Source organism: Mustela erminea, chromosome 16 (genome assembly GCF_009829155.1).
Source record: "Mustela erminea isolate mMusErm1 chromosome 16, mMusErm1.Pri, whole genome shotgun sequence".
NCBI lineage: Eukaryota > Metazoa > Chordata > Mammalia > Carnivora > Mustelidae > Mustela > Mustela erminea.
Genome location: NC_045629.1, coordinates 15,573,983 through 15,589,445, shown reverse-complemented (window position 1 = coordinate 15,589,445; position 15,463 = coordinate 15,573,983). Strand labels below are relative to the sequence as shown.

The 15,463-nt window shown below is 37.6% G+C and overlaps 1 protein-coding gene across 7 annotated transcripts in view; it reads right to left on the bottom strand.

Annotated features, from left to right (window-relative positions):
• Positions 1-11,621: 11,621 nt before the first annotated feature.
• YTHDF3 (YTH N6-methyladenosine RNA binding protein 3) overlaps positions 11,622-15,463 on the bottom strand; it is a 39,321-nt gene continuing 35,479 nt past the window's right edge. For all 7 annotated transcript variants that reach the window (XM_032315724.1, XM_032315729.1, XM_032315726.1 and 4 more), the window contains one exon: positions 11,622-14,747. In XM_032315724.1, the coding sequence (XP_032171615.1) occupies positions 14,724-14,747 (24 nt within the window). In that variant the 3' untranslated portion in view covers positions 11,622-14,723. The remainder of the gene's footprint in view (positions 14,748-15,463) is intronic.

The window sequence follows — 15,463 nt, the reverse complement described above, 5'->3', positions numbered from 1 at the left end:
GGGAATATTATCAGAATTGGGCACAAATCATGGATTAATTCATTCATTCAAAATTTTGTGTTGCCAAGACTCTGCTACGGGACAAATACTGCTTATGATTTCAGAATAAAATATAAGAGAAAGCAATATGGGAGAAGTGACTTTAAAAAGGGGGAGCTCATAAGAGGGAGGAACACTGTTAAAATTATAAACCACGCACTATCTCTGATGCAGGCTATTGATGTCCTCAGGAACAGATAAAAACTCATCCCATCAGCAGTATAGAAACTACCTATGCAGTTGGTTTGAGAGTGCCAAGTCTTCACTGTGAATTTTCTGTAACTGTGTTTGTCCTAATATGGTGCGTTGGGGTCATCATTATACTCACCTTCTAGGGTAGTCATTAGAGGACCACTGGAAACATGTCAGCCTTTGGTATGAAGTCATAATCAAGCTTGTTCATCCAAACTGCTAGCTGAGAGTAGAGCTTGAAGTGAATGAGACATAATTCAGGTACAATTTGATACAAAGGTCTAGAGAATGATGTCATACCACAGAAGAAAAACCTAGTGTATAATGCATTACTGCATTTCTTCAACAAAGTATCAAGGCTATAAGAATAGGGAAAACAACCTTCATCCTCAGAAAAAACACCTGTTGGGACACCTGGGTGGCTCAGTTGGTTAAGCCGCTGCCTTTGGTTCAGGTCATCCCAGGGTTCAGGGGTCGAGTCCCACATCAGGCTCCTTGCTCAGTGGGGAGCCTGCTTCTCTCTCTGCCTCTGCCTGCCACTCTGCCTGCTTGTGCTCTTTCTCTCTCTCTCTCTCTGACAAATAAATAAATAAATAAAATCTTAAAAACAAAAAACACCTATTACCTCTTGTCGACCATCTCCATCTCCCTGTTGTCATGCTCTTGCATAAGTTTACCTGCCCCGATAACTATCTTGCAATATGGTGTCAATGTTCCCAGTCTTCCAGTGAAGAAACTCAGGCTAAAGGAGGTTCAATATCTTGCCCAACATAACATCATTTTGCCCCAGATATGCCTGACATCAAAGTTCTACCCCATAAAGCAGTCCCAAGGAGAGAAGAGGACTACTGGAACACTGTCTAAATCAGACCAAGGAGTTACAAAAGGTTCCAGGGTAACACTGATGCTGGGATGCGATCTTGGAAGATAATAGATTTATTTATTTAAATTTAAATTATCTTATTAATTATAAGCTCTAAGCTCTGTATATCTAAAGATGTAAGACAAAGAGCAAGATCTCTCCTCTTTCTGCCCTCATACCCAGCAAGTCCAGCACCATAGTTCAGAATTAGCCATTGTTATGAATGTCTTGCATGTATTTCTGGAACTTTATCTATAAAATCCCTCAAACAATTGCTTTACATTTAAATTATGTGTAAAAATTCTATGTAAGTCTTCTATTTCAATTATGTGTTCGATTTTAAAACTCATGGTACAGATCACTCAAATCATATGTGACATGAGTTTTTTAATTTAAAATACACCAACGTCTCTCCACATAAGCATTTGAGGCTGTAGACTGCTTCATTGTAAGGAATTCCACAGTTTATTTTTGAGAGAAATGGACTTGTTTCCATTTCTTAATTATTTGCTATCACAAATAATACTACGAGGAGCATCCCTACATCCCCACATATTTCATGCCCAAAGGGAGAAAATCCTAGAAGAAGAATTCAAAGATTATGGGCTTGGAATGGGGGGGTACACTGAGGCTGAGGATCCACTTAGGAGGCACCAGGACAGTCGGTCCTGTCGGAAAGCCAAAGCATCAAGAGCAGAAGTAGATCATAAACACATGTGTGACCTAAAGAAGATTGTGAGAAAACCCGAAACAAACTTTTTGCCCACCCATTTTACCCCCATCCACCACATACTACACACATGCGTGAACGCACAAAGCGACCCTAGTCCCAGGTGTAACGGTCCTCCATTCTAATGAGAGTTTTTCATACAGTGCTGTAAATTTTAACCCTTCCATGTCTCCTATGCCATCCCATATAACTGAAGCCAGGCAGAGCGATAGGGATCATACAAGCAATCCCTGGAAAGACTTTTGAAACCCAACAGAGGTCCCAGGAAGTCAGACAAAAACACCGTGTGGGACAACGACCTTCAGATCAGCTGACCTTGACGACCCAGATTCATAGTAAGCAGACTCGTTTCTAAAACTGCCACCATAAAATCATCATTATTTTATAGCTCAACCACTTTTATAGAAATTCTAGGGATGGTAAGGGAATTGAAAGAGGGGGCGAGCGATAGAAATAAAAAAGCTTCATTTTTTTGCGATCCCCCAAACTGCATATACATCCTTCGATACGATAAAAGTTTTCTTGCATATTTCTATTGAGATGAGAAAGCCTTAAGTCAAAATATTATAGTTTAAAGAAAAACAAAAAAACCTCAACCAGGGCAATGGGAAAGTGTAATCAAACCTCAATAGCTCCCTCTGCTGTCATTTTGGATAATTCCAAAAATATTCTTATCTTTGTTTTATTTTGTAATTATTCACTTTGGAACCCCTTTAAACTGGGTAGGCTCAGAGTCAGTCGATAAAATCCTTACCGCTTTGTCTACAGTTGAAACCATCCCTCCTGTGCCACAAATAATGATCATTGCATGACCCAACCTCTTCTGAATGGTAGAGGGGTTAGTGTCACTGAAACAAGTGTTTACATTTCTGAAGTGAAAAGCGATATATACGCTTCCATAACACAGAAACATCCATCTCTAAAAATCAGACTAATTTTTAACAAGGCAATGTTTAATGTTTCACTTGGGCGGGCAATTTTTGGTCAAGTGGAAGCTGAAGAGGCTTTGAAGAAGATCTACAGCTGGATGCAAAGAAGGAAAGAGACAGTAACGAATTAGGAGAAGAACAGGATCTTCCACTTGTGGGCAGCCAGGACCGCATGAGGGAAGAGGAAAAGCCTGAGAAGTCGCGGGCTTCAAGATGCCATGCACTGGGCCTCTCCATTTCATTCTCCAACAAATCTGTGTGAGAATATTTCTCCTTTTACAAGTAAGAAAATGGACATCTGAATTTAATTGTTTGGTCAGTCAACTAAGTGAACTATGTGAAAGGTTTGGGCCCAGATTTAGAAGTGTTTGGCTTTGAAGTGGAAATGAGAAACTCTGGGCTTAAAGTCCTAGTTGTCTCACTCTCTGGGATCTTAGAAAAATCAGAGCCTTCCAGCCCGTTCCTTCATCTGTAAACTGGGATTGAATCATCTCCCAGGTCCCTTCCCGCAGTCTGAATGATCTCAGATAAATCACTGGATTCCCACCCCTTATCTGACCCAGAGAAAACCCAGTTTAAATTAGAAATGAAGGGACGCCTGGGTGGCTCAGTTGGTTGGACAACTGCTTTCGGCTCAGGTCATGATCCTGGAGTCCTGGGATCGAGTCCCGCATCGGGCTCCCAGCTCCATGGGGAGTCTACTTCTCTCTCTGACCTTCTCCTTGTTAATGCTCTCGCTCTCAAGTAAATAAATAAAATCTTTAATAAATAAATAAATTAGAATTGAAAGCAATTTTGGATAAAAAGGAAGGAAAGAGGGAAGGGAGGGGGAGGGAGGAAAGGAGGCAGTTCTCCAAGCAGTTAGAGAGATTACTGAAGGGCAATGGGGATACTAGCAAGCAGTCAGCTTGCTCCTTGATAAGGAAAATGAATGTCACATAGCTTTTTTCCAAGCAGTAATTAACAGCACCAACTTTCTCCTACTCTGTGCATCCCCAGATCAGAGGCTGACTTCCCGGTTCCCAGGCAATGAAGGCCACCACGGCAGCAGTGATGGCGACCGGCGCCTTCCTCAATCTAAGAACAGGCTTGGAGCTGTGAATGACTCATCGGCCAATAGCTCGTGAGCACTTTCTGTGCTGGGCAGGGTTTAGGGCTATAAAGAAGACTAAGTCCCTTAACCTTGTGAATGTCACGCTTTACAGAACAAAGACCATACACAGAAAAATTTAGATAAGTTCTAGGAAGAAAATGGGAGGTAAGACAATAGTATAACAGAGTAACTACTTCTGATATGGCGATGCGGGACTTACTATCTGAAAGTTCTTGCAGCAGAGAAGAGAGCAAATACCCAATACAGGCAGGGAACAGAAGGACTTGAAGGTAGCAATGCATCTTGGGTTTGTGGGGGGACAAAAAGCCAGTGTGGCTGGAGCAGAGTGACAGGGCAGAAAGAAGGCAGGGACCCCAGCGGGGATCCAGGCTGCCTAACAACAGGAACGGAGACACAGCTGAGGAAAGTGGAGACGGCAATCACTGATTACTCAGCAATTTCTCTGGCTCTACATCAGTGAAACGTGGAGAAGAGCAGAGGCCAAGCACCGTGAGAAAATGCTGACTACATGGGAAGGAAGGGTTTAGGACAAACAGGTAAGGAAGACCCCAGATGAAAACAAACATTTCCCTTCAGACACAAGGATCCTCATAAAAACTCCTTATGCATACATATCAATACTAATTTCATGGCAGAAATCATAATTGTTGGTTAAACCATTCCTATTCTTATTTTCCTAGGCAATAAAGTATCAGATAAGGCGAGGAAATACGATGTTTAAAAAAGTGCAGTGGGGCTACCTGGCTGGCTCAGTCATTAACCATCTGCCTTGGGCTCAGATCATGATTCCAGGGTCCTAGGATCAAGCCCCACATCGGACTCCCTGCTCAGCGGGAAGCCTGCCTCTCCCTCTCCCACCCCCCCTGCTTGTGTTCCCTCCCTCCCTGTGTCTCTGTCAAATAAATTAAAAACAAAAAAAATTTTTTTTAAGTGCAGCGATGACTAAAAGCTAATGAATCAATAGACCCCTTGTAATGAATCTGCTGAGATGTGTTTTTGACTTTATGTTCATAGATCAAAAAGGAAAAAAACTGGTATGCACCTGCAGGAAGGTAAGGGGCCCTGGGAGTGTGTATGGTAGGGAGTTGCCAAGACAGAACTCAAGAAGTGATTTGACAGATCTTGTTAAGGATACCCATCCACTCAGTGGAGTATGAACACCCCCAGTCCATCAACGAAGTGTGCCTCAGAGAAGTGGTGTCCCAAGGGGTCTGCCCAAATATATTCATAATCACACTAAGACTTTTCCTCTCTCATTCTCTCAGGAGGGCACAAGTCCAGTTTTCCAGATTACATGGGAAGTGATACTTCAAAGACTGAACACTTTCAGTATGATGAATATCAAGATATAAGCCACATGAACAAAAGCTCTTTGAATTCCTCAATAATTTGGGTGTAATGGGGTCTTGAGACTAAAGTGTTTTGAGTACTGCTACCCAACCTGTTAATAGATTTGACATTATTAAAATTACATATTGTGAATATTGTATATTACAAATGGGACATTTATTGGTGGTAGATTTATTATTAATAAAATTACTGTAGAGTCCAGTAAGTACTGGGAAGTAGATCCACTCTAAGGTAGTAAATAATCTGTGTGTCTACTGTGAGCTTGTGCAGTTCCTGAATTGTGTAAAAAAAAAAAAAAAAAAAAGATACACAATAATAAAACATCTGAGATTTTCCTTGAAACTAGCTAAGACCTCACTGTGAATGGAAGGGTTTCCTCAAAGAACTATAAACATGAACTAAAGAAGATGGGTAACTACATGTAAATAAAACTTGGTATTGATGGATCTTTTAAATATTTGAACCTTTGAGAGAAAGCTGTTCAAAAGTTCTTTTGTAAAATCATTTAATCCAGTCGAAAATAAATATTAATGTGAATAAATAGTTTATTTCATTTATATGCTATAGGAAAGCACTCTATCAGTTTTTCGTTTGTTTTTATCAACAAGCAAAATCAAAATGAAAAAAAAATAAGCCTATATGGAAAGCCAAAGCTACGTAATTCCAAAAGAACTACTTAATGCTTTTTCTTCCTTTGTTTTTTCCTTTTTAAAAGGGAGTAATGGGGGGAACCATCAGTTTATATAAGCTCTTAGAAAGGAAACAAGTGACTTTCTTCCCAAAAGAGAAGTGGTTTACTCAAGGCAACTTCCAAAACTTGACAAGAGTTCTACGGCTGTCAATGTAGATACCAGTAATTGTTACTGGGTGTATGTCTTCTCTCCAGCATTTCATACAGAAAACATTTCTTACACTTTAGGTATTTGAAATAAATATGTAAGTTCTAGCCCATTCCATTTTCTAAGTGATATGAATACTTCTTTCTCTTTATTAAATTTATTTGCAAAGATATCATAACAGCTTATCATTACACATGTACATAAGCAGCCGCATGCAGAAAACGGTTAATCTGTTTAATGCAGAGGCAAAAAAGTTTTCAGACTTTAAAAGAATAATTTAGGTTAAAAATCTTAAAAATGAACAGTGTTAAATAATGAAACTGGTGTTAGTTAAGGAATGGATTCAAGAAGTGATACAAAAAAACTTGAAGCATTGTAACTTAAAAGAGAATATACTTTAATTCACCAATTATTTGATATATGTCCAAGACTTTTTCTTTGAATAGGAATCTGGTGATGCAAGTTCCCTGATGTCTTTCTTCCATACCATGCCTCACCTTTAATGCATCACCTAAGATTTCCCACGGGAGTGAGAACTGAAGATACACTCGTACACTGTGTGTAAACTTACACATTTTTCTGACTTTGCTGACAAGTGCTTACAGTTTTCTGATCTACACCTAATTAGACAACTCACCTCTATCAGGTATTTCCAAAGCCGCCAATTTATGTTTTCATAGAAACAACTCATTCAGTCACATTTTATCAGTTTACATATTTAAATTTTACAATAAAATAAACAAGTACAACTGGAATCAGTGAGTTTAGACAGAAGCCCAGATGACCCTTGGGCAGCTTACACACATGGACAAACTACAGAATAGCCATGAGATGCACGAACCGAGTGTGCTCCAGGCACCAGGTGCTTCACAGAGGGGGATGCAAAGTCAGTTCATACAGCAAGCCCAAGCACAAATAACACACTTAGTATCTTAGCAGGAGATCATAGCTTCAATATTAGCATGCAATGATATCGTGTTAAAGTTCTACCTGTAAAGTTTTTACCTCAAGATAGCTTTCTTTCAAATACATACTAGGAGGGTTAAAACTGCCATCTTGTTTCATGGATGTCAAACACCTCTTGCTTCTAAATTGCATAGTATAGCTGATGAAACAAGGAGGTAACACATACACATTAGTGTTTTCATTCTAAATTGTTACCATTCATGATGAAGCCCTTACTATTTATTAATGATAGTTGATTTGTATTTTGGCACCCACAAAATGGAGGCTGCCCCAGTGGCCAGGCTGTGAGGAAACTGAACCCAAGTCGGCGTGCACTTACACCTGAGACACCTACCTGTCAAGGAAACCGCACACACACCAATCACAGTCCTCCAACTCAACCTAGCTAGCTCACCTTACCCTAGAAAAAAGGACCTGCTAACCAGTCATGACCTGTTTCCCTCCTGCCTCTTCCAGCATTCTGTAAAACTGGCACTTGCCCAAAATCCTTCAGGAAGCGCGCTCTGCTGCTTGGGAGGCACTGTACTGCCTAATTCATGGATTATTTTCCCTTGAATAAAAGGCATCAAACTCATTACTACATTGTTTTAGCTTTGTCATTGGATACTAACACACTTAAATGGTATCAATATCAAGGAGTGTCTGTAACAAAGCAAAAAAAACTTCTTCTTAGGATCTAATTTTCATCTTTGGCTTCAGTGTTCTTCTATTGTTTATAGGTTTTCTTATGTTATTCCCCCATATTTGCTTTCCTTTTGGTCTAATTTGCCTTTGGTTCTGCCATCTGCTCTGCTCTAGCCAGAAAGAAACTAATTTTATGTTGTTACATTTTACTTATTTAGAAAAAGTATGGCTGACAGTCAGTTAAAACTCTGGAAACCAAAAGTTGGCAAAACAAAGATAAATGGTAATTTAAGCTTTATTCAGGAAGTGACTGTTCTCAGGATCTCAGTAATAGAACATTATGAATTGAAAGTTATCAGTTTTCTACAACCTCTAAACTGCATGTTAGTGAAGATTTACCCTGAGAAATCTTCAATGGCAACCAATAAATTCTAAATTCTCCTAATTCTCTAAATTCTGAATAAAAAAGAACAGTTAATATTTGAAGATTTGCCACAGGTCCAGGGATTGTGCTAATAAGCACTTTCTGAGTGTTACCGCATTTAATCCTTCTGAAAAGGATCTATTTTCATTCTTTCATTTTTAATTTTTTTAATTGATGAGGAAATCTAGGCTTGGATCTAGTTTAATAGACCTAGAATTTAAGGACAAGTCTGTAGGCCTCCAAAGTCCTTGCTCTTTGCCAGAATATTATGCAGCAGACTCAGAAGTTATTTCAAAACAATTCCATCAAAAGACAGATGCCAAGCTATTTAAATCACCCTTTCTTTTTAATGGAAAGAAGCACTGTAACCTAACTATTTAGCTCTGAACTCAGGGCTTTCAACCCAGCCAAATCTGAATTTGTTCAGATTTGACCATCTGTTCTTACTTACAAATAAGATCAAGATATTTTGCCTTTATCTAAATCTCCTTTATTAAGATTTATTTAAGGGGCACCTGGGTGGCTCGATGGGTTAGGCCTCTGCATTCGGTTCAGGTCACGATCTCGGGGTCCTAGGGATCGAGCCCCACATCAGGCTCTCTGCTCAATGGGGAGCCTGCTTCTCCCTCTCTCTTTGCCTGCCTACTTGTGATCTCTGTCAAATAAACAAAATCTTAAAAAAAAAAAACTATTTAATTTATCTTCAATCCCTTTGTTAAAATCATCATTCTATACACAGATTTAGAACTCAGGGAGTTGGTATGAATTAGAATTCCTCCATTGGAATTCCTCCAATATACAACTGTTCTACTGAAAAAAGGAGAAAGTGAAAGGAAAGTTCTAAAGTGATACAAGCAAAAACGAAAATGCATTGACACAGCCTGCTGGGATGAGGCTAAGTAGTAATAAAATATATTCTTATATTCTTCTTCAAAAATACGAGGATAAGGGGGAACACAACTGCCCACTGAAGTGTAGACTGATTCTTCAGCAAGGAAAAAGTGACTTTACAATGGAGGAACACCACCTCGGCCAGGTGACCAAGGTCAACATCAACGAGCATATGCCGGGGCTATGCATCTTTGCTACGATGTGATGGAAATGGCAATTTCCCTATGGGGTATTCCCCCTCCCAAAATTCATAACCTCAGTCAAATCCTAAGAAAATTGTGAGATAAAATTCCAGAGAGGCATTACTACAAAATATCTGACCAGTACTCAGTACTGTCAAGATCTTCAAAAATAAGTCCGAGAAACCACCACAGCCAAGAGGAACCTAACAAGACATGGCCTACTAAAGGTAATGTGCTAGCCTCGATGGCAACCCAGACTAGAAAATGGACATGAGGTAAAACTTAAAAATCTCAAGCGAAGTATGATAATGTACCATCAAAACTGCTCTAGTGGGGCGCCTGGGTGGCTCAGTGGGTTAAGCTGCTGCCTTCGGCTCGGGTCACGATCTCAGAGTCCTGGGATCGAGTCCCGCATCGGGCTCTCTGCTTGGCGGGGAGCCTGCTTCCCTCTCTCTCTCTCTGCCTGCCTCTCTCTCCATCTACTTGTGGTCTCTCTCTGTCAAATAAATAAATAAAATCTTTAAAAAAAAAAAAAAACTGGTCTAGTAATTGTAACAAACATACCATATTAATGTAAGATGTTAATAAGGAAAGCTGGGTGCAAGGTATATCGGAGCTCTGTCCTGTCTCCCCAACTTTTTTGTAAAACTATTCTTAAAAAAACTGTACTAAAAAAATCCATAAGGATAATGTAAAATGGCAGTAAAATGAAAACAAAAAACAAAAAACTTTGGATTTCTTTGGAACACATTCCCTTGTCTCTTTTTAGCAATACTATGGAAAAGATGGAGGTTTTGTACCACTGAACTTCAAAATTCACTGAAGGGAAGCAGTGGTCATATTCCCATCAAATAAAATGAATAAAATCTAATTTGGGGTCTTCATTACTTATATTCTGAAAATAAAGGATGACTATTAAAAATTATATTGGTTTCCAAACTTTTCAAGACCTAACATTCACCACTGCTAGAATAACTCACAGTGTACAAAGCTATGGAAATCATAAATTATAGAGGTGGGTGGGTGGCTCAGGTCATGGTCTCAGGGGTCCCAGGACTGAGCCCCGCACCAGGCTCCCTGCTCAGTGGAGTCTGCTTCTCCCTCTGCTCTTCCTTGTGCTCTGTCTCAAATAAATAAATAAAATCTTCTTAAGAATCCTAAATTATAAAACTTCAGAACTTGGAGGCATTCTACACTAATCTCTTGGTAAGTGCACTGAAACAAAGGAAATTTGCTCAGTATCGATCCACCAGTTAGAATTAACTCAAAGTCTGGTCTTTCAACTTTCAATTCTAAGATCTTCAGCTATATGCTAATTCCATTCTGATTACAGACATGTCAGACAGAGCCAATAATGTTTCTAAACAACCTTCAAATATCTACATCCATAAGCGTGTTCTATGTAAGGGGTATTCTGTTGACGTGCAAGTGGGGTGGCAGGAAGGGATGAGGAACCGGTCAGTGTTATGAACTGCACTTAGATCTTCCTTGCATTGTAAGTTTTACAAAAATAGTGTTTCATTTACATTTAGTCCCAATGCTACACAGGCAACTCAAATTAGAGAGCAAATTCTGAACTTAGTGCAGTATTTTAAAAATAAACTGTATTTAAACTGCTACTACCACGTGTAGGTGATACATAGTTCTACTTTTCACTAGTACACCAAAAGGAATGAGCAAAGAGTACACCTCAAGATCATGCAATTACAAGTACTGTAATTAGAAAGCCTTGAGTTAGCCTGTTAACTTCGGACTACAATAATATCTTAGTTCCTAGACTAGACTTACTAAACCTAGCATCACTAAGCAAGATAAAGCCAGGCAGGTAAGAATTAGGGTCCCAACAACAAATGAGTAGCCTTGAATATAAATATGCCGATGAGATGCAAACCCTCCCTTTAGGAAATGACCAGTAAAAAGGAGGTTTCTGATGATGCCAGTGTGGGACACCTGGGGTGAATCTGTTAAACTGTGCCTCCATCACATACCATCAGTGTTCTACAAATCTAAGCTGTGACAGCACAGAACTCTTTAGTTTCTTCCCCCATCAGAACAAGTACCTTAGAGCCCAGCCAATAATCAATGCAGCAGTCAGACTCATCACGATCTACATAAGCTCTATCTATCCCAAAGGATAACATACAGACTGTTAGAAAAGCATTCCCTGGTACCAAGAATGGGGGATTAGGGTTATTAGACAGCTGGTACCACCACTTCCTCCTATTACATGAAAACAAATAGGCCTCTTTCTCTTTTGCTCTAAGTTTAGTATTAAGAGCATGTAATTGAATAAGCTCACTGGAGCGGATAAAGATTAGGATAAACTGTTATCCCCCTCTCTTTAATTTCCCCAGTTAATTTAAATGGCCAACTAAAACAAGCGATACAATCTATTTGTACTCGAGAGAACCATCAATCAGGAAATCCATAATAGGGCAGGCAATACATATTTTTGAAGATAAAATGGAAAAAACACAGATATGAGTGAACAATTTTTATTGAAACCCTCAAAGATTAAAGAGGACCAAATGGTGAGTTTGGGTACCATAACAGAAAATCTCACCTAACTGTACCATCATTCACAGGAATGAACAAACCCAAACACGACAAAATTCAATTTCTCATGTAATTGCTACAAGTGAATGTAAATGAACTAATCATTTTATCATAACCTTTCTTTAATCATACGAAAAAGAAGGGAATTTACATGGCATAACAAAAGATATGCAAAACTTAATGAAAACACAATTCTCTTAAGTTTTTCAAACTTATTTTTATAGGATGCAGAATGCACTTGAAATGATTAAATGATTTAAGCTGATTCTTTTTTATTGCAAACTGTTTTAACATCAGCTTAACCCCCATGCATGGTATTCAAAAAGAACACAGCTTTTTAATTAGAAAGATCACTCGAGTTAAAATGAGGAATTAAGTACTAAAAATTAGGAAAAGGCTGGGGTTTCTTCTGAAAGGAATCTTCAAGTACCAATATGTATAGAGAAAGAATACTAATTTTGGTTACATTTTCCCCCTTACTGTTAAATATACAAACTATAATACCTTTCAAAATAAAATACCCACATACGATAACTTTAATTAGAAACAGTCAAACCACATCTTGGAAAAGTATTAAAAGCAAGCAATTTGCTGGGCCAGTAATGTCTTAATTTGTGATTATTCCAACATTTGATGATGTGTCTCCTGCTATAGAGCCCAGGTTCTCTTCCTTTTGGTCCCTACAGTTAAGAAATATTTAGTTAGTTGTGCTATTGAGACAATCTGTAATAATTTCGCTTAGAGAAAAAAACTTTTTTGCCATACACTGACAGACCAAAGAGGAAGAGAAGGCAGGTGCTCTGAAGAAAACTTAAATGAGAAAAAAAAAATACCAATTTTGAAAAAAGTTTTTTTGTTTTGTTATTTTGTCCCCCCCACCCAAAGGAATGCTGCACCCATTTCACTTAATATTAGAAATCCAGGTTAAAGGCACTGGGATGTATTCCTCACCATGAATAGACTACTCAACTACATCTGACATCAGAGTCTGCTACTGTAATCAGCCTGCTTGCTGAGTGAGTGACACTTCTTACATAGAAACTTAATGTAAATTAAACAAGTTTGAATCCACTTATAATGTAACTAGTTTTATAAAAATATTCAGAGTCACTAATAAAGCACCAAGAAAAAGAGAACCTCAGAGAGAGGACTCAGACCCTTCCTACAAGGTCACCCCTTTACAGTTTTGTCTAATAGGACCTCCAGAGTGACAACAGTCATCTTTGACATGTCCTACCTATATAATCTTAGGGATGTAGACCATTGCTATGGTGACTATACCCAAATGCCAATTTTCATTATAAACAGTTAAGAGACATGTTACAAGATTTCATGGCTTACTCTTAAAAAGGTAAAATAGGTGCAATTTTCCTTTAAGAAAGACTTTATTCTGTAATACACCATTAACATTTTGATGTTCCCTTCAGTAAACACTGATAAAACTACACTGGGACTACCAAAGAACTGTGAAGTAGCTAAAATTATTACAAATACTGTATTTTTTTCCACTTGAATACAGTATTTGTACATTTAAGAAAACATTGTACAAAAAAATTATATAAATGAAAGCCTCAAAGAAGTATCTGTCACTAAATTTTTGAATTGAAGTGACCAAAGACTAGAGTAAATGAAAACATTTCTAAACATGATGTAAACATAAATGGAGTAATGCAAAACATCAAGGTATTCAAATCTACTATATTGCTATTTTCACCCTTAATGTATCTTTCTACATAGTTTTCTCCTTTTGGAACAGTAATATAAGGGGCGGTACATTATCTTCATAACCTTATGCCACCAAATCAGTTAATACAGATGCTTGACACATTTAATTATACAAAATCAATTTGTTTCAAGTTACAAAATTAATGTTGATATGTAATTAATGAAAAAAAATAAGATGTTAAAAAGATAACTATAAGAATACCCAGATATATGCTGTATTCCCATTTATATAGATCTGATCAATAAAACATCAACACATTCACTTAGATACTGATTTAATCCATGGATCAAGGCCATATTTTCAAAGTATTTTAAGGATGCCAGGACACTGCAAAAGCTGGAGAAAAGAGTTGAGGAACAGTATATGCTTGCTAAACAAGAACTATGTTTATTTAGCTAGTGAATACCTAGAGTAATAAATTTTTACTTCATGATAGCAATCAGGCTCGCAAACACCCAGAAATAGGAATTAAAGGGTTTTAAATGTAGTTATAAAGGTCATAAAAAGTCTGATTAGACTGAGGTACATTTACTCAAAATTTTGAGATTCATTAAGTGGTAGCAAACAAAATAATTCCTCAGACAAATGCACATTTTTCAGTATACATATTATTGGGGGAAGGAGGGGAGAAGAATGTGCATTAATTGGTGAAATCCACCAAGCTGCATATCAATATTCTGTTACACCAAACAGTTTGAAGACAAGGGAAATGTTCTAATATAATTTCAGATTATGTTTCATTTGGCTAAAATAGAGCTTAAGGTTGCTTTGCCATATTAAAAGTTTACTACAATAATTTTTCACATAAACATTTAGACTTGAACTCCAGGACTAAATATGGCATGATTATTTTGCTTTTAATCTGTCAAATAGCTAAAAATTGACAATTTAAAAACTACAACAAAGAAAAAGTTGAAGCAGTGTGACTCTTACATCATTGAACCACTTCTAATGGTTAACTGTTAGTATTTAACAAATTCAAAGAGTTAATGAATCCTTGCATTCATTCAGTCTTCTGTGCCTTAGCTAGGATGCATAATTACAAAAGACAGCAGATACTGGTAAAAGCTTCAGGACAGAAAGTGCTTGACGAAGTTACAGTTCTCAAGTGTGTTTGGTGAGAGTATAAGGGCAGATGCGCTGATGAAAACCATTACAAGAAGAGTCAATTCTGTGTTAGAGTTCAAAGATGTCACCTTAAGCAGAAAAAAAGCTTTAATAATGTCTTCTTTGACTTATTAGGCATTTCCAGAGTCTACATCATTAGTGTTGTAATTCTAACAGGACATCTTCATATGGTTATTGTTTGTTTCTATTTCTCTCCTGAAAGAAAAACACAAAGAATTTTAATAAAATACCACCATTATTTAAAAATTTAAATTATTTGTACTATAATGCAAACCATCTTCATAAAGACTTCTTCAAATACTAATTGGAGTAAGTAAAAAAGATTTACCTGCACACAACCACAGAGGGCTGATTACCATGAAACATTTCAAAATTAAGCAATCCAAACACAAAGACCTATTTCAGGAGAGTATGGCCCTCTCCACAACCCTATCTTCCCAAGAAATTTTAAGGAGAGTATGAAATGTGTTTTTAGGCCTTTCAATGAGTTTTTAATGGTGAGGTATCAAAACAGACAAAAAGGCCTCTGAAACAATATGAAAACTTTTGGCTAGGCAGAGTTAGGAGGAAAGGAAGAGTTGCATTAAATTGCATTCAAGTTGTATTACGTTAAGATTCTAGTAGTAACTAAAAAATACCGTGAATCACAAACTTCCTCTATATCACATTCTCACATTCATCATATTTTAACTTTTCGCTATCAAGAAACATGATTACTTATTATTTCCTTTAAGTGGAAATCCCTTGAACAAAAATTAAACTGAGTGATATTTTCTCAATGTTTATTAACCAAGTATTTATCTATAGTACTTCTGCCTGTGAAAAAAAGGATGACCAGCGTTGTGCATGTCTATCAAGTGAATGCATCATATAGTCTGTTTGCACCATCTTGTTTTATTATTTTTCAAGAT